The 18176-nt window shown below is 40.8% G+C and overlaps 1 protein-coding gene across 50 annotated transcripts in view; it reads left to right on the forward strand.

Annotated features, from left to right (window-relative positions):
• Positions 1 to 18176, forward strand: part of RBFOX1 (RNA binding fox-1 homolog 1) — a 2494239-nt gene that overhangs the window by 2398154 nt on the left and 77909 nt on the right. For 37 of the 50 annotated variants that reach the window (XM_063655277.1, XM_063655280.1, XM_063655273.1 and 34 more), the window contains one exon: positions 12990 to 13070. The exons of the other annotated variants lie outside the window; for them this stretch is intronic. In XM_063655277.1, the coding sequence (XP_063511347.1) occupies positions 12990 to 13070 (81 nt within the window). The remainder of the gene's footprint in view (positions 1 to 12989; positions 13071 to 18176) is intronic. 50 annotated transcript variants of the gene reach the window in all.

An 18176-nucleotide genomic window follows, 5' to 3' on the forward strand; every position in this document is an offset into this window, starting at 1 on the left:
ATTAACACTTAATCCTTGTTTCCATGAATTCACCTTTTATTGCAGAATTATAGTATTGGGCGCTAGACACTGTGCTAGGTGCTGAGGTACCAAAACAGACCCAGGCCTTCCCTCTAGAAGTCAACCGGGTAGTAGAAGGGTGCAAAACAAACTATCAATGAGTGTGTAGTACACAATGATACCTGCCAGAGCCAAAAGAATAGCAAGGCTCTCTGCATGAGGAGTCAAAGGGGTGTTGTAAATTGAGTCTTAAAGGGTAAGAGTTCACCTGGCAAGAAAGTGGGTAAAGATCATTGCAGGAGGGAATATGGAGGTGGTTGATAGGGTCCCAAGGTGTTTCTCAACCTTTATCTTTAGAATCCATTGAGAAAACTTAAAAAAAAAAAATACACATGCTTGATCTTCACCTGATACCTACTGATGGGAATTTCTGAGCCAAGTTGACGTTTTTTCCAAAGGCTAAGAAATATTGATCTGTTGAGATTAGAGACTACCTTCTAGAGAAAGGTTGCAAAAGACCTTAAAATTTTACATAATGAAATCTGAATTTTGGAACTTATCCTTTCAGTGGTAGGCAGCCATTGAAAGCTCTATTAAAAATAACAATTATAATAAAAATTAAAAATAAGCAAAACACCTGTTGGTGAGTTAGTACTTGTTCACAGTGAGTAACAGTCTTATAATTAAGACTCTTATTATTACTAATATGTGCGTTAAGTCCTGTGGTGCTGGGAGACTTAGGAGCAGATTATCAACTATTCAGCAACCCTGGAGATTGGGTTCTTAATTACTAATCTAGTGCCTAGGACAAAGGCTATTGTGAAACTTATTTCCTGGTTTTGTCTAAATCTTTTAAGAAAGTAAATTACCAGCAATTTCAAACCCAAGGTGACATGTTTTTTTTTTTTTAATGTTTTAACTTGTCATCATTAGATTATAAACTCTTTAGTTTGAAAGACTTTTTGCTTTCCACTTTTATGGTTCTTTTCAAAATTTGTTGTTCTTATTCCCCCAACCAATTAAGTTGGTGTGTAAATAGAAGTAAATTCACCCAATAGTGTTTAATACCCCTTCTGTTAATTACATGTAGATACTCATTCTCTATGTATAAAACAGAGCCGTCCTGTTGTCTTTTGAAGAACCAACTGACAAGTGGCAAAACCCTACTTTGAGTAACTACATCAGTGACAGGTAATGCATTTCTGGAACTTCCATGGAATTGTTATAACACATTACAGTCGACATATTAGTTTATGAAAAATTAATAAAGCCAGTGGAAAATGGAATTCCGCATCTGCATTAGCTATTTACACCAAAAGAATCAGCCAGAATTAATTATGCTGTATGCTACATTCTAATGAGTTTTTCATTAAGCTGTATACCATTATGGAAACTAAATAAGGATTATTCAAAGAATAATGCCAACGGCTGTTATTTTGTTGAGAGATTAAATTAGTTAATGGGTTATACATTTAAATCTGACGCAAAGGTTAATGGATGCACACTTATTGTATTAAACCCAGTATCATTTTAAAACACAGACACCCCAATATCACTGATATTTCCTCTGAAGAAAAAAAAAAACTGTTTGTTTCATTCTAGTGTTTGTTTGATGTGCATGTGTTATTGTAAAGATTGAAGTCCCCCCATTCTGTTTCATTTTTGGAAACGATTTTCACTAGCTGAAATACTATGTTTGTTTTTAGCCATAGCAGGGGAAGGGGCAGTGTGTGCAAGTATGTGTGTGTATGTTGTGGCAGGCATAGACAACTTCATCCAGTCACTCTTTGTGAGATTGAAAGGTGACATGCATTTTCTACTCTCACCAAAAAAGTCAGGTTAAAATTTTAAGCCTAATCTGAGAAGGCTTAGGAAGGCAATTCAAGATGAAGAATCTCGTCCTCATTCCACAAATAGAGTCCCTCCTAAATAGTTCTGTAATAGTACTTGAAATATGAAAGAAGTGACAATAGAGAAGCCTCTCTAGACAGGTTTTTAGGCTCTTACGGCATCTTAGAGGCTCTTATTCCCAAGATGAGAAGCGAGTATAGAAGGCCTTCTAGGTTCTTTGCAGAGACTTGTAAATTCCACTGTTTTCAGTTGAATGACAGTTTCTACATTTTTCTTTCCTAATCAGAGATTGCAAACTAAAATGTTTTTTAGGAACAGGCTATGAGATAAATAAGTGAAATGTGCCAAATTGGAGGAGCTATGTCTCAATTATAGCAAGTAGTGGCTTCTCACCATTGCCTACCGTGGCTCTGCGGAACAGGAATCCTAGCCCAGACACCCATGGTCTGTCCCCTGACTTCCCACTAGAAGCTAGACATATCTTATCACATTAAAACTCCCAAACATAAGTGCTTGCAATTCATTTAATACTAAAATATTTGCCATTAACTATTACGTTTAGCATTATGTTTAGTGGCCAAACAAAATAGTTCAATAGCTATAAATTTGCTATTTCCTTTCTTAAAACCAAAATAAATCCTCAGAGCATCATTGTTTTAGATACCCAATAATAATTGCTATTTCCATGATTATTGTTGATTCACTTACTGATTACTATTTGCCAAACACTTTCATGCCGTAGTTCTAATCCTCACAGTAATATTCGATCAAGTACACATTTTTGTCCCTATTTGACAGATGTAAACACTGAGGCTCAGAGAAGTACAGATATTTACCCAAAGTCAACTCAACTTGCAGTCAGCAAGATCAGGAAACAAAACAAAGATAAAAGTTTCAAAGCCTATACTCTTTCAATGACACTGTAGAAATCTCAAACGTTCACTATTTCTCCTCTGCATTTTCCTCCTCTATGTCTTATTTCAATCTTGCAAGTAGGATTTTTCTTACCTGTAGAAGATACATTCTGCCCAAAGGCTTCCTTGGTTGGATTTAAAACCCTATCGTAGATTCTTAAACATGATCAGGAGGTTCTAGCTAACATCTTTAGCCGGGAAGAGTCAGGTGTTTCCTGCCAGATGGCAGCTTCAGAATTCTTAGATGTGGCTTTGTTGTAATGGGGGTAATGGATATTGATCATTCTCATGCTGAATGATGTGTTTTTATCAACTCAGGACCAAGTATCACCATTGATAAACAGGTGTAGCTTTGAGAGAGAGTGTCTGAGCTTTGGAGTCAGACAAAACTGACATATAGTTCAGTTTTATTATATTTTTTCTCTCAGCTTTCATTTGCTCTTGGGTTTGATAAGAAAAAGACGTGCATGTAGAGTACATCTTGTATAGCACCTGAAACCCAGTGCCACCTTAATGGGCACTGTCAATATTAGCTGTACATGAGGTTCCTATGTAGTCCCTAGCAATTTACTGTTGTCAGCACCATCTGCATCCCCTGGAAGCCTATGAGAAATGCAGAGTCTCAGGCCCCACCCCAGAACCCCTAGATAAGAATCTGCATTTAGAAGAGTCCCAGCTGATTCAGAGCATAGTAGAGTTTGAGAAGCAAGGCCCTAGTAGTCTTATCATCTATATATTGACACCCATAACTTTGAAGGACAAACATCTTGCAAGATAAAACTTATTTTCATTGTTTTTGTTGTGGCTGAATTGACAGACCTCCACAAATACTCTATGGAACAATTTTTTGAATTTTTTTTTTTTCTTTTTTGAGATGGAGTCTCCATCATCAAGGCTGGAGTGCAGTGGTGCAAGCTCAGCTCATTGCAACCTCTGCCTCGCGGGTTCAAGCAATTATTGTGCCTCAGCCGCCCAAGTAGCTGGGGTTACAGGCATATGCCACCACGCCTGGCTAATTATTGTATTTTTTTGTTAGAGACGGGTTTTGCCGTGTTCGCCAGGCTGGTCTTGAACTCCTGGCCTCAAGTGATCCGCCTGCCTTGGCTTTCCAAAGTGCTGGGATTACAGGCAGGGTCACCACACCTGGCCTAATGGTTTTATTGTTTTGAAAAACAATGAATTCAAAAGAAATTTTAAGCAAATATTTTTAAAAGCCCTGTGTTTTAAAAAAGTTTGTTTTGAACAAAAATGAAATAAAATTACTTTTTTTGGCAAGTATTGATCAAATGATAGCCTCTGAAATACTTAGTGCCAGCTCCCTGGGGAAGGGCTAATGGTGTACTGAGAGACAGTTACTGTTAGTATTTTTCCAAGCAGTAAAGGGATCTTAGAACACTGATCAGCAAACTTTGTCTGTAAAGGGCCAGACAGTAAACACTTTAGCCTCTGCAGGCCATAAGGTCTCTGTGCAATTACTCAGCCCTGTCATTTTAGCAGAAAAGCAGCCATACACAAAAATGAATAGATGTAGCTGTCTTCCAATGAAACTTTACTTATTAGATACTGAAACTTGAGTTTCGTGCAGTTTTCACTGGTCAAATGTTACTGTGATTTTTGTCAACCATTTAAAATTGTAAAAAGCATTCCTAGCTCACAGACCATATAAAAATAGGTGGGGGCTCGGGGGAGGGGGAGCAGTTGGATTTGGCCAAAAGTCTGTAGTTGGTCAGCACTTGATTGAGAAGATGATTGTTAGAACCATGGGTCCAGGAATCTGGTTGGTATGATTCGCAGTCAGCATCACAAGATCTGTGTCACCTCGGGCAAGGAAAAAGAGTTCTCTATGCTTCAATATCCTCATCTATTAAATGGGTATAAAAATAGTGTCTGTCCTACCGGGTCATTAAGAGTAAATGATAATCTAAGTTAAAGTTGAGCAGGATACCCAGTGTTTCTCAGGTATTCAGTAAAACACTTTGGGAACTCTTATTGTTAGGTTTATCATATTAAGTTAAATATTTTCTGTCACTGCCGTTATTAGCCTAAATTTTGGCTTCAGGAGATTAAGTGAACAGTTCGAGTGAGTCATTACAATTTTCAAACAATAAATAGTCAAGGAACAAATACTTCTTCTTTGTATTATTCTTGTGACTTTTCCAAAAGTTCTCAAGTGATGTCAAAATAAAAAGCAAAAAGAGGAAACAAACAAGAAGTGGTGTATTTCTTTTTGAATGTTATGAAAACCAAAGCTTATAAAAATAAATTGGAGTGAGGGATTATTTACACTATAGACAGATTCGCTTCAAGGCCCCTTTAAATATGGAAATCCCTTGATACAATTAAAACATGATTTGATTTATAAGAAGTAAACATACAGAGCAACGTTTTTTCTGCAACATCTGTGCCCAAATGGAAATATCCCTATACTTAAAATTCTACCATAACCCTTCAGAGAAGCTCATCTTTCAGGCTGATGTAAAAGCATTAGAGATTAACTGTGAAAATATTCTTACATGGATTAGCTCAATGCTAGTCTGGTGTTCAAAAATGTGTGACTGTAAAAGTATCCACAGTCCATTGGGGCTTTGGGTAAATTTTGGATAAATCTGTCAATTGAAAGCAGTCACCTCCATTGCTAGGGACTTCATGGCAACCTCTTTGGCTTCTAAGTCCAAGAGAAGTTTGAGGCTTGTGGGTCACTTTGGAGGGGACCCTCATTATAAGGTAGGTAGGTGTAGTAGTTGGCTAGTGCTGCCATAGCAAAGTATCACAGACTGGATGGCTTAACCAGCAGTCCCCAACCATTTTGGCACCCGGGTTGGGTTTTGTGGAAGGTAGTTTTTCCACAGACCAGGTAGTGGGGATGGTTTCAGGATGATTCAAGTGCATTTCTTGTGTACTTTATTTCTATTATTATTACATTGTAATAGATAATGAATTAATTATACAACTCGCCATAATGTAGAATCAGTGGGAGCCCCGGGCTTGTTTTCTTGCAACTAGACAGTCCCATCTGGGGGTGATGGGAGGCAGTGACAGAACAGGCATTAGATTCTCATAAGGAACACACAACCAAGATCCCTAGCTCAGTTCACAATAAGATTCACACTTTTGTGAAAATCCAATGCTGCCACTGATCTGACAGGAGGTGGAGCTCAGGCAGTAACACGAACAATGAGGAGCGGCTGTCAATACACATGAAGCTTTGCTCGCTCACCTGAAGCTCACCACCTGCTGTGTGGCCCAGTAAGGTCCATGGCCCAGGGATTGGGGAACCCTGGCTTAAACAACAGAAATTTATTTTCTCGTAATTCTGGATGCTGGAAGTCTGAGATCATGGTGTTGGCAGGGTTGGTTTCTTCTGAGGCCTCTCTCCTTGGCTTGCAGATGACTATCTTTTCCTCTCTCTCCACATGGGTTTCCCTCTTCTTGTAAGATGTGTCAGATTAAGGCCCACCCATATGGCCTCATTTTAACTTAATTACACCTTTAAAGACCTCTCTGTAAGTAAAGTCACATTCTAAAGTACTCAGAGTTATAGCATTTAAAAACGATTCTACAACAATGGACTGAAGGAAGGACTCATTGATGACATGAATGACAATTTAGGAACCCAAATAGCTTGTTTTTCACCTAAAATTTACCTCTGATTGGTAAGGTTTTTGGCAAAGGACTTAGTTGTTCTGTGCCACTTTTTTAATGCCAGTAAAGGAGGACTAATGGCATCAGACCCCTATTATGCAGGGACAAATGCAAAGTAAATATTCTTTGGCAAATATTGAAAAAAGCTTTTTCTTTACGTAGAATCAAAACATTTCTAGCATTGATTCCTATTACTACTAAACTTTCAGTTTTGATAGCATTATATAGCAGAAATGTAGAATTTTGGCCAAAGCCATAATAGTTATATCTAATAAAAATTGTTCTCGAATAATTATACTTATCTCAGTGAGCAATGTGACTAATTATGTAGGCTAAGGTTTGGTTTGAAATTCAGAATCATTCTTTTGTTTCTTTTCATGTATACATTTGTTACTGAACATATGAGCACTAAAAGTGATAACATGTCATCCTCTGGAAAAGCACATGGAGTTCAACAGATGTGCCCCCAAAGCCCAGCACGGTGCCTGGCACATAGACTAGTAGATGCCAATAAGTACCTGCCAAATGAATGATAATACTCACTACACCATAGTTTCCTGGCTGAGCACTAGAGGCAGAGGGACTAATAAGCACTTGGACTACTCTGACATTGCCCTGCAGGGTTCTAGAGTTCTCCTCTTAGCCCTCTTTCCAGAGTAAGCTCCCTTCCTCAGCTGAGTGACATTAGGAAAGCCAGACCTCAGTGGAGAGTTCTATTTTTGTATGACTGCACCAGCACACAGTAGAGGCTTGTAGAGGTGATACGGTTCTGATGACTGGAGAAATGGCAAGGTTGTTGGTTTTGCGCCGATAGGATTAACAATGTGGACATACGTGGAGTGGTTTTAAGGAACGAAAGGTGTAATAGGCAAGAAAGGAGCAAGAAAGAAAAGAACAGCTTCCCCATACAGAGACCAGAGAGTGGGGAATGGAACAGAGAAAGCCTGTGTGTGGCAGAAAAGTGGTAGATTATAGGGGAGGCTTGAGGAGGCGGTGTCTGATTTGCATAGAGCCCAGGGGATTGGTTTGGCCAGCTGTGTCATTTATGTAGCCTGCAAAAAACCTGGCCCTCCCACCTTAGTATGTAAATGCGGGTCGCCATGATGTTCTGAACACATGGTGTTATCTGGAGGTGGCCAATACACTGGGCACAGGTGGTGACAAGGAGAAGACAGCAGGAATCGCCACACTGAGTGAATCCTGTTCCTAATGGCTGGTATTTGCATATCAAAGCTTGCCTGCCCAGCCCTTCGAGCAGTCTTTTCTGTTATAAAAGCGATGGTTTGGGGGTGGTTTCTTATTACAGGAAAATTTCCACCTAGAACCTTTACTCTTACTATCTGCCTAAAATAATTTCTTAATAACTCCTGTATTAGAGGTACAGACAGTGCATGACATATACAGAAACTTCCTGCGTGGGGGCCTCAGGGTACTCATTCCATCTTAGCTATTTCATAAAGTCTAGCTGTTCTTTGTGTCTTCAAGATCATCCTCCGGATTTCCTAACCCATTTTAATCTTCGAGCTCATGAAGCTAATTGGCCACTCCCAGTTGCCAGGCAGTTGGGATGTTCCGTTCACATTTTTTTTTTTAATTCAGAAATTATGTAGGAAAAGTTCTAGTTATTCACCATGTACTGGCTTGGAACTGTGCCCATTTGATACTAAAAGGGAAGGGGCAGACATTGCCATTTCTTTTCTTCCTTCCCATCCCGCATTTTATTTCTTGCAAGTGTAGCATGGCTGCCTATCAGAAACCTTCGGATTCTCTCTTCATTTGCTTCCTGCCCCTTAGTCTAGGTTCCTGGACTCATGAGGACAGGAAGATAAACACATGATTCCTGATCTCTTTGAATTAGTAGCATCAATGGGGGATGATTCCTGATCTCTTTGGATTAGTAGCATCAAGGGGGGAAGACACTCATTAAATAGATTACACAACACAATTTTAAAAAGAGGAGAAAGGAAGCTGAACTCCACCAGACAAAGGTACATAGATAGGGTTTCTAGGAGAAGCCAGAGCTGAGTCCAGAAAGGATGTTATCTAGAGCGAGGGAAAGATTTCCTGGAAAAAGACAAAGCCTCTGCAAAGGCATGGAGGTGTGAAACTGCACTGCTGTTCCAGTTTGAGACCAGTTTTCCTCACTTAGGGGTTGGCAGCAGAGTAAACAGTTTTCAACACTTCCTCCTTCCTGTCTGTGATGGGAAACATCCCTTCTAGGCTTGTCCCTGCCCCTTTCAGGGGCCAGGAATGATCCCCTACATACTGTATGGAGACTACTGCTCAGCAGAAATGGTTCCGATGCCCCATCTAAGACCTTGGCACTGGCTTACTCCCTTCCTCACTGGAGGATTCAAAATCCTGCTGGAGAGTGGCTATGGGACATCTTGCCAGGATGTGGGGATACCGATGATCCCGGCACTCAGAGCGGGCGAGTGTGACAGGCTTTGGAACGGGCTCTGATTATTCTGAGATTGAGGTCTGTCCCATGGAACCCAGGCTCTGCCAGGTGCTGATACAGTCATCGACAGTACAGGCTGCCCAGTTTTCTTGTTAGAGTGGATGAGCCAACTTTATAAGAACCAGGAAAGAAGAGAAAACACGTGAAATAGATTGAAGCTATTTCAATCTATAAAAGTTAGATGTAGTGTGCAAATCTATTTGAACTTTAGGCATGCAAATTTCCTGCCATGAACAACAGGCGGAAGAAGGATTGGTTGAAAAAAAACACTATTTTTAGTAAAGAGGGTAGAAGTGGAGAGTTCTTTTTAAAAATGTATTATAATTCAATCATATGCATTAATCCTTTTAAGGATCAGGTATTTTCCTAGGTGTTGGGGATGAAAAGATGGGTATGATTTGGCTCTACCCCAGGTGGATTTTGTAGTTCAGACGACCAATGTGTAAGTAGAAAATTGTAGTACAGGACCACGAAGGATCTATCAGGGAGGTTTAAAAATGTAAGATAAGAGCATAGAATAGGTAATAACTAATTCACTCCTGAGGACTAGGGAGAGAAGAGGTCACTTTTAAACTATGTTGGAGGAGGACAGGGGAAGCCCCCCCCCCTTTTTTTTTTTTTAAGTTGAACCACATGAACGTGGCAACATTCAATTCTATTTGACCAAAAAAGAAAAAGAAAAAAAAAAAAAGTCAATTTGAAATGGTCTAATCTAACTCTAAGAGCAGGAATGGCATGAAGGTTTCATCCCCTTCACCCACTCTAATCAAGTGGCAATCATTGCCTACTGGCTGTGTTGAGAATGATTGGGAGGATTCCAGGCCAATAGGAAAGGATAATATTGAAATTGATTAATTCCGTTCTGGCTAAAGAATGGGTAGGTAGCGGTATGAATTGACCCCAGTTGCCATCCTTAGATTATAAGGAATTTGATAAAAGCACAGAAGTCTGAGAAGTACAGGATGTCACCATGTGATACAGATGAAGTTTCCTGGCATTTGGCAGTAGAAGGTTTATGTTGAAGGCTAGAGACAGATAGAAGATCCAGCTCAGTGGACTCACTGAAGAGCTATGTTGAAGCTATATTAAGAAGTGCTTTGAATGACCTTGTAGGCACTCTCCATACTGCTGCTTGTACCTTATTACCTATTTGACTTACTTTTTAAAACAAACACACTTACCCTTCCCTGCCCAAAAAAAATGCATGGAGGTTGCAGTGTTCTCTGCTGCTTTGGTTTTGTTGAATTCAAAGCGTCCTTTTAAGAAAAGGTCACAAAGCACTAAGGGAACATACAGTAAGTACTTTGCAAATTAAATTGGAGGATGCTTTTAGATAAAACAAAAACCAAGTCCTGTGAAGGCGTAGATTTTGTTTTACAAAAGGTCAAAATCATTGCATAAAGATTTTTTTTTTTTTTTTTTTTACTACTAAGAAAGTATCCAAAGAAGTTATTTCAGTCCAGGTTCTCCGAATCCACAGCATTAAAAAAATTAGGAATGCTTCATTATGCCCTGCCCTAGGTTAGCTTTCCAGGCAAAAATCTGTGCTGTGTCCCAGTGGAATTCTATAAATTGCATAGAGGATATTGAAAATTGACCCAAGGGTTTTAACCATACGATACTGAAATGTCCTTCTGTGTATGTTTTTGTTACAGTTACACATTTTTCTTCTGAAATTTAAGCACCCCAAGAAACTTCATATCTGATTTTAAAAGTGTTTTTTTAAACCAGGCGTGCACAGGAGAGAAGGTTGAGGAGCATTCCCCAAATCCACCTGCTAGGATCCTATCCTAGATGATTCCGATCTGATAACTCTCTGTATATCCTATAGAAACACATTCATTTCTTTCTAAGATTTCTAGCAGTGAGAAGAAGCACATGGATAACCACTGCAGAGTCACACAGGAGTACTCATTGATAAACAGCACTGACTGTAGAGGGGACTGACTGTAGTGGGGACTAACTGTCTTTACTGGTAGGTAGCTTGCCTCCCCTTGGTTGGTTTCATATCCCCATCTCCATTCTTTGGAGTTTGGTTTGTTTGCTGTTAATCTGCAGTGACCTGCTAAAACTGGAAATACCTGAGGCGAGGTTAAACCACTTAAAGTATCATCTCATATGTTGTGATAAACTTTTTTTTTTTTGAGATGGAGTTTTGCTCTTGTCAGCCAGGCTGGAGTGCAATGGCGTGATCTCGGCTTACTGCAACCTCCACCTTCTAGGTTCAAGCGATTCTCCTGCCTCAGTCTCCTGAATAGCTGGAATTACAGGCGCCCGCCACCACACCTAGCTAATTTTTGTGCTTTTAGTAGAGACAGGATTTCACCATGTTGGCCAGGCTGGTCTCGAACTCCTAACCTCAGGTGATCTACCTGCCTCTGCCTCCCAAAGTACTGGAATGACAGGCATGAGCCACCACACCTGGTCGATAAACTGTTTTTAAATGAAGAAGAAGAAAGAACTACTAGTTTAGCACAGGTGAATCATGACTGACACTCTGCCAGACTCTTAATATATTTACTACACAGAGAAGTTTTGTTAATTTCGAGTTAATTTCACTGTTGTGTGAAGGGCTATTTTGGGGGTGAGGGGTGGCTCTTCTCCAGCTATAAGCATGGGAAACCAGATCGAAAAGAACTCTGGGACATTCCTTCAGGTAGAACCTCTGGCCCTGGGCTGCTTCTCCCTGGGAAAGAGTGGATGGAGTTGTCAGACTGGTAACAGGGGAAGAGTGAGATGGGTGAGAAAGAATTGTGTCTGGTTTACTGTTTCTTGAGGACGTCACCGTGCAGTCCCTCTCTGTGGCAGGAACCCACACGCTTTGGAAGTTTCAACTACATTTTTGTTGATCGTAGGGAAGATACAGAAGGAGCATAGAACCATTCCCTAGGGCAAGTCTCCAAGGATATAGAAAAGTTCCCTGTTCTGGGGGTGCACTTGTAAGGTTGGCCTCTTATCATGGGAGACTGCTTTCCCGTGGTGGTCCTGACAGGGGAATCCAAATCAAACTGGGGCGGTTGACCTTCCCCAGCCAAGGAAGTGACCAGAAACCACAGGGAGGTATTTCCATCACCAGTAATGGCCTTAAAACTCCTCAGAATTCTAATTATTTTCAAAGTCTTGGAGTTTGAGTTTTGCAGCAGTGGGAAAGTAGAATTGATACCCTGACAATTCCTGACCCCGGTCATCCCTGGAGTGGGTGGTTGTTCAAAATCTGTCATAGATTGAGGAGGTATCTCAGGATTCCACCGTTATTTGCCGCTGTAAAATTCCATCTTGAAAGGATAAACCCAATGCCCTTCGCTTTAAATCAGGAGGAGGCAAGTCATTGCTGCAATGCAGCCGCAGTTTGCAGGATGAGCTAGGCATCCTCTCTAGCTGGAAGGGAGAGAGCTTTAGGGAAGAAAGTGGGAAAACAGAAGCCGAAGATTCTCTCACCCAGTGTCCAGTGTGGGTCCAGGGTGGGTCCCAGGGATGGCAAAAAGTTGCAATTTTTCTTTCTCTGCCTTACTTCTGTTCTTCCTCTGAAGAACTGATTCGGAAAGACTGACATTTGAAGGAATGTACCATTTTCTCTAAACCTATCAACATGTATGCTTACTATTGATTGAGTGATTATTACATGCCAGCCCCTGCCCTGGGTACATCTCCAATCATATGATGCACAGCCCTTTTTGGAGGTAGGTATATTTACCCCTATTTTCCAGATGGAAACACCGAGGCACAGAGAGGTACAGTGGCTTGCCAAGATCACACAGTGAAGAGGTGTCTGAGTCAGGCTTACTGTCTAGTTCCCTCAAATATTTCTCAAGTTCCCTTTTCAGTATGCCATGCTGCTTCCGTTCTGATCTGAACCTGGGCCCTGGGGCAACCAGAGTCCGCTACACAACCCCGTGTGAAAAGTAATGACATGTGCTTGGTGGGTCGGGTTGTGGTGGGTGGGGGGGTTTCCATTGATTCCCTTTGGCTAAGGTAGGGGGCTTTGTATGGTGCCCTTGTCCTGCGCTCGGGGATGTGGCTGTGTTTTCATTTCTCTGCGTTTCTCGGTTGCATTGCCGTGATCTCTCAGGTGTAGTGTACCGATTCCCAAACCAGATACCATCTCTCTCTCTCTTTCGTAGGCACGGTCCTGTTGTGCCAGGCCAACCAGGAGGGATCTTCCATGTACAGTGCCCCCAGTTCACTTGTATATACTTCTGCAAGTAAGCCCACTGTCGTGGCTCTTTTTGTTTTGTGACATAAATCTGAGTCCAATCACCTTCCCTGCCATGTAAGTTCTCTCCCCCTCCCTCTACCCCACCCTCTCTTGTGGCTTTCTCTGAGGTGAAGTTAATTTTCATAAGCATGTCTGTCTCCCATGCCACTTCCCAGACGTCCTGGACATTCTTTGTTAGATCCGTCAGGATTGGGTCCAATGGTTGGGAATGTGGGCATGGGGTTGGTGGGGAGGGGCATGGGAGGGTGGGAAGCTTTAGCTCATTGCCTGCCTTCTATCCTAGCTTTGCAAATTAATATAAAAATAGTTTAAATAGCATATACAGGCCACTCCAAAGGCACCCTCGCCTAATAAAAGATGCTTGACCAGGATTCTTGTACACAGTTGTCTCACGATGGAAAATACCACTAGCCTGCAGCTAGTCACTTGTTTGCAAGGCTGTTCTATCCTTTGCCATGTAATTCCAATGAGGAGGAGGAGGAGGAGCAGCAGAGAGAGAAAGGTGGTTCCCCCCTCATTTAATCAAGGGAGGAGGAGGAGGAGCAGCAGAGAGAGAAATGTGGTTCCCCCCTCATTTAATCAAGTGCAGGGGCAGCAACAATAAAGAATTGTCTTTTAAAAAGTCGGGGCACTTTTCAACATAGATAAGTATAGCCATCAAGTGCTGAAGGGAAGAGACCCAAAATAAATACAGGAAATAGATCACAACATTTACATGGAAGAATCGAAGATTTCTCTGCCTCGGATGGATGCTCTGGGTTGAAGGATGCCCTATCCTCACCCCAATTCCCAGAGCAGGTAGAAGAATTAAAGCCGCCACTGAGTCTACCGTGTTCTCCCAGAGGGTATACCCCTTCTTAAAGAATCTCCCAGCCACAGCTGAAACTTTAACTAACATCAGTTTTATACAGTGTGTGTAAATCCTGTGAAGTTCCCGTAACTGCAGAATGAGTCGTCTTTAGGGTCAGTGCTTAAAAGTGAGTCTGGATGCCTGGAGTGGGGGTGGGGGCTGTTTCTCAGAGTAGTTGTAAAAGGCAGGGAGGGGGAGGAGAGCAGGAGTACCAGGCTCAAGGGATAAGAGACACAGGAGAATCCTCGCCATCATGCCAAAACCAAACATCTTCATTTCCTAAACTGTGAAGCTGAGGAAAACCAACCTCCTCACTGTTGGGGCAAAGGTTACCAGCAGTCACAGGGAACCAAAAATATAATGTGACCCACCCAAGGGTCTGAAGTCTTCAGGAGGTCAGTTGTTTCTCAGTTAGAGGTTTTGAAACAAAGTCTTGCTCTGTTACCCAGGCTGGATTGCAGTGGTGCCATCTCAGCTCACGGCAACCTCCGCCTCCTGGGCTCAAGCAATTCTCATGACTCAGCCTCCCAAGTAGCCGGGATTATAGGCATGTACCACCACTCCCACTGATTTTTGTATTTTTAGTAGAGACGAGGTTTCCCCATCTTGGCCAGGCTGGTCTCAAACTCCTGACCTCAGATGATCGATCCACCTCAGCCTCCCAAAGTACTGGGACTACAGGCGTGAGCCACCGCGCCTGGCCCAGAGTATAATCTTTAATGGCAGTTTTGGCATTAATTAAATGCAAGACATTTTTCTGTGCCTCCCAAGCCCAAATCTAACCATACTGGCAAGAAGTGGTTCTTTCTCAATTTGTGACAACAAATTCAGAAAGGCCTCCTTGGGCCAGTGTAAATGTGTGTGCGTGTATCTCCTGAAATTGTAATGTTACTACACATTTTCACATGTCCAGCCTTGTGTATTCCTCTCAAAACCAGCACCAGGTAGGTATCACAATATTTGCTTTACAACTGAGGAAATGGAGGGCAATCCCAGAGCCAGTGTGTAATAGATTTGTCTTCTGAACCTGGGAAAATTATTCAACCTTCAGCTACCTTTCTGAGTCCATTTGACTAAATCTGATTGCTGTTCCATTTACCTAGCCTTCCTCGTCTATATTATTTTCTGAAGGAGAGTTGGTGTGCCAAAACTTACCATAGGGCTGGGTCCTAGAGTATTATTTTTTTCTCTAACATTGCGGTCCTATAGAAGTGTCTGGGATAAAATCTTTATGCTATCCAGCACAGTGCTGATGGAACTGAGGCACTCATTTTTATGTTACATTAATTAGCCATATAGGGCTAATGGTTACCATATTGGACAGTATGGCTCTATATGATGATATGACATATCTACATTTCAATTTTCTTTACAGAAGTGAATAAAACAATCAACTCCAAAAGTGTGCTAGTTTGAATTGGCACAGCTATTCTAAAGTGAATTGGGGAAGCATCTCTCACATCACTTGAAAAATATTTCCCAAATTCTCCATAATAAAACAGCTGAAGCATACAGAGAAAATGAAACCATCTAAAGCAAGGGCCACCCAACCCAGCCCGTGGCCTGTGTTACAAGGCTTATGAACAAAGAATGGTTTTTAGATTTTCCAAGGATTGAATAAACGAAACAAAAACAAAGAATGTGCCAGAGACCTAGGTGGCCTGCAAAGCCTAACATTTAACAGTCTGGCTATTTACAGAAGAAATGTACTGATCTCCAATTTAAAGGGTCTATTTTAGTATTAAAAATACAAAGTGGCAATATCACTGCACTGTGTGTAACTGTACGTTTTTTTCTATGTTTAAAGTAAAAATTTACAATTATGAAATTATATAATGTGCATCCAACATCCTTCATTTCTAAATTGTATCAGTCATATCACCTGCGCATTTTATTTTATCATGCCATGTGCTTTTTATAAAAATATGTTAATGGACCCATAGTATTCTGTTTCATTATATTATATTTTAATCTATTCTCTCATTCTTGAGAACTTAGGTTCATAGCAATTTTTTTTCAAAAATATGAAACAAAATAAACACCCTTCAATAGAGCAGTTTTAAAGAAAATAGCTAATTTTACTACCCCATTAAAAAGCAAAACGAAAACTAGTTTCTTACATTAAGAATCTTCACTTGTTGATGCTTAAGCAAGGGTATTCAGATTGTCAAGCTCGATTAGTATTTTGTAATGGTGACCAATTCTGAGATCCCTCCCTCTCCAATTGGGTAGGCAGAGGGGCCTTCGGTTATTTCTATTTGCAGGCTGTGCATTGGTGTTGAATGTTAAGTTTATCTGCACATCCCTAAGATACATTGCTGCGGTTTCCTTTCTCCTTTATGGGCTTTTTGGTCTAGGCTGTTTGTGGATTGCTGGCTCGGCAACATTCACTTCGGTTTTTCTCTTCCAGATTAGATGCATATTCTACTACAAAACCATTCCCCACTGCCTGCAACAGGTCAGCCGGCACATAAAGGGTCATTTTTGCATGCAGGCTTGTGCATACACACACACACCCGAGTTATATTCATGGTCATCCAGGATTTTTCTCCTTCCAACAGTTTCGATTTGCACAAGGCTGCGAGTCACGTATTTTATCTTTGCGCTCTGATGGGTGCAGGCTTTTTCTCTAGGAATCCAACCATTGCCCTCAAAGCTGAGGCTACCATACTTTTCAGCAATTGTGTAGGATGCTCTTGTTTTTTAACTTGAAAATGCATGTGTTCCTCATTTCTGTTTATCAGTTGTACTCCTGAAGAAAGATGTATGTAAATTAGACTTTTGTATGTTGGATCCTATGTGTCTACTGACTTCCAAGATAACTCTGGAGCTTCGTTTTTGGTTTTTGCGTTTTTTTCCTCCATGGATCTTTAACTGGCCTTTGATTGTTTTTTTTTTTTTAAGACTTAAATTGTACCTCTTCCTAGTCAAATAGCTAATCATCTGTAAATAACATCCTTAAATGCAGTAGGGGAGACGGTTTTTAAAGCAACCCTGCTGAATTAGTCTGTAATGAAAATAATTCCTACTGAAGTTATCTGCTTTTGAGGATGCATTTTTGCATAACAGTGAGGTTTTCTCCCCCATTAAGTGAATCATCCTAATAACGTGACCCAGGACACATAAAAGTATTAAGAGAAAGATTTTCACTGATAACTTTGTGTCCCTACAACTAATTCCATAGACTCTTCCATCGGACCCCAAATGACTCCAGTTTTTCTCCCTCAGCCCTGAACTTCATGCAGGTTTAAAACCCTCGTTCAAATTGCGTCACAGGTCATCATGCATCCTCTTACACGTCCTAATAAACTACTCTCATCCAGAGTATAAAATGGGCCTGCTTTCTCTCCAACTTAAATGAAGAAACAACAAAACTCTGGAGAATTAGGCAAGATCGCCTAGTATCAAAAGGAAAACATTTGCAATTAATATTTTTCAATAGGCTTTCAATAGAAACAATTCAACCCCTTAAGAGAAAGGTTTAGTGAAACGGGCAGGGCTGCTGGTATGTGGACTGTTCATTCCATTCCGAAGGCCATTGGTCAGCCTGCTCCTCTTGTTGAGGGGAAAGGTACTAGGTGTATTATTGCCAGCACTGTTTTGCATATGGCGAATGCTCAACATCAAAATTGGCACCAGACAGAAATAGGAAGGTAAAGAACATACCACATCTCTTCCAAATTAAAACATGAATTTCATTTTCATTAGTTGAAGTATCCACAGGTAAATCATTGGTTCCATGAATGAAAAAGTTCACTTCTGATTCAGATTAGCAAAGCGAGCTATCGCAGATCCTTATTTACCTATGAAGTAGATGTTTCCAGAAGCATGTAAATGTTTGTTTTCTTCAGGATTTTATGAATATATTTTAAATTACAATAGTAACAGGTGCTCATTGCAATCAGTGTGAAGTGTGCAAATAAACATACACCACACAATTGTAATAATGTGGGAATAATATCCCCACTTTATCCAGTAACAACCCTTAAAAGTGTGTGGGCACCCAGTATCTTTCTACATTTTCTCCATGGTTATTCAGGAAAGGACATATACACATGCAATGGTGGGGGCGGGGGATGGTGTGTTATTAGTTTGGCTTTACAGAAGAGAGTATACACAGATGTTACATGGGCATTACATATATCAATCATATTTAGTTTCACATAATACATTGTGACCGTCTCCCTTTAAGGCTTTTAGATATTTTCATACTGTTTAATGGCATAAATGGTTGACAGTCAA

The sequence above is a fragment of the Pongo pygmaeus genome, chromosome 18 (genome assembly GCF_028885625.2).
Source record: "Pongo pygmaeus isolate AG05252 chromosome 18, NHGRI_mPonPyg2-v2.0_pri, whole genome shotgun sequence".
In the NCBI taxonomy this organism is placed as follows: Eukaryota; Metazoa; Chordata; class Mammalia; order Primates; family Hominidae; genus Pongo; species Pongo pygmaeus.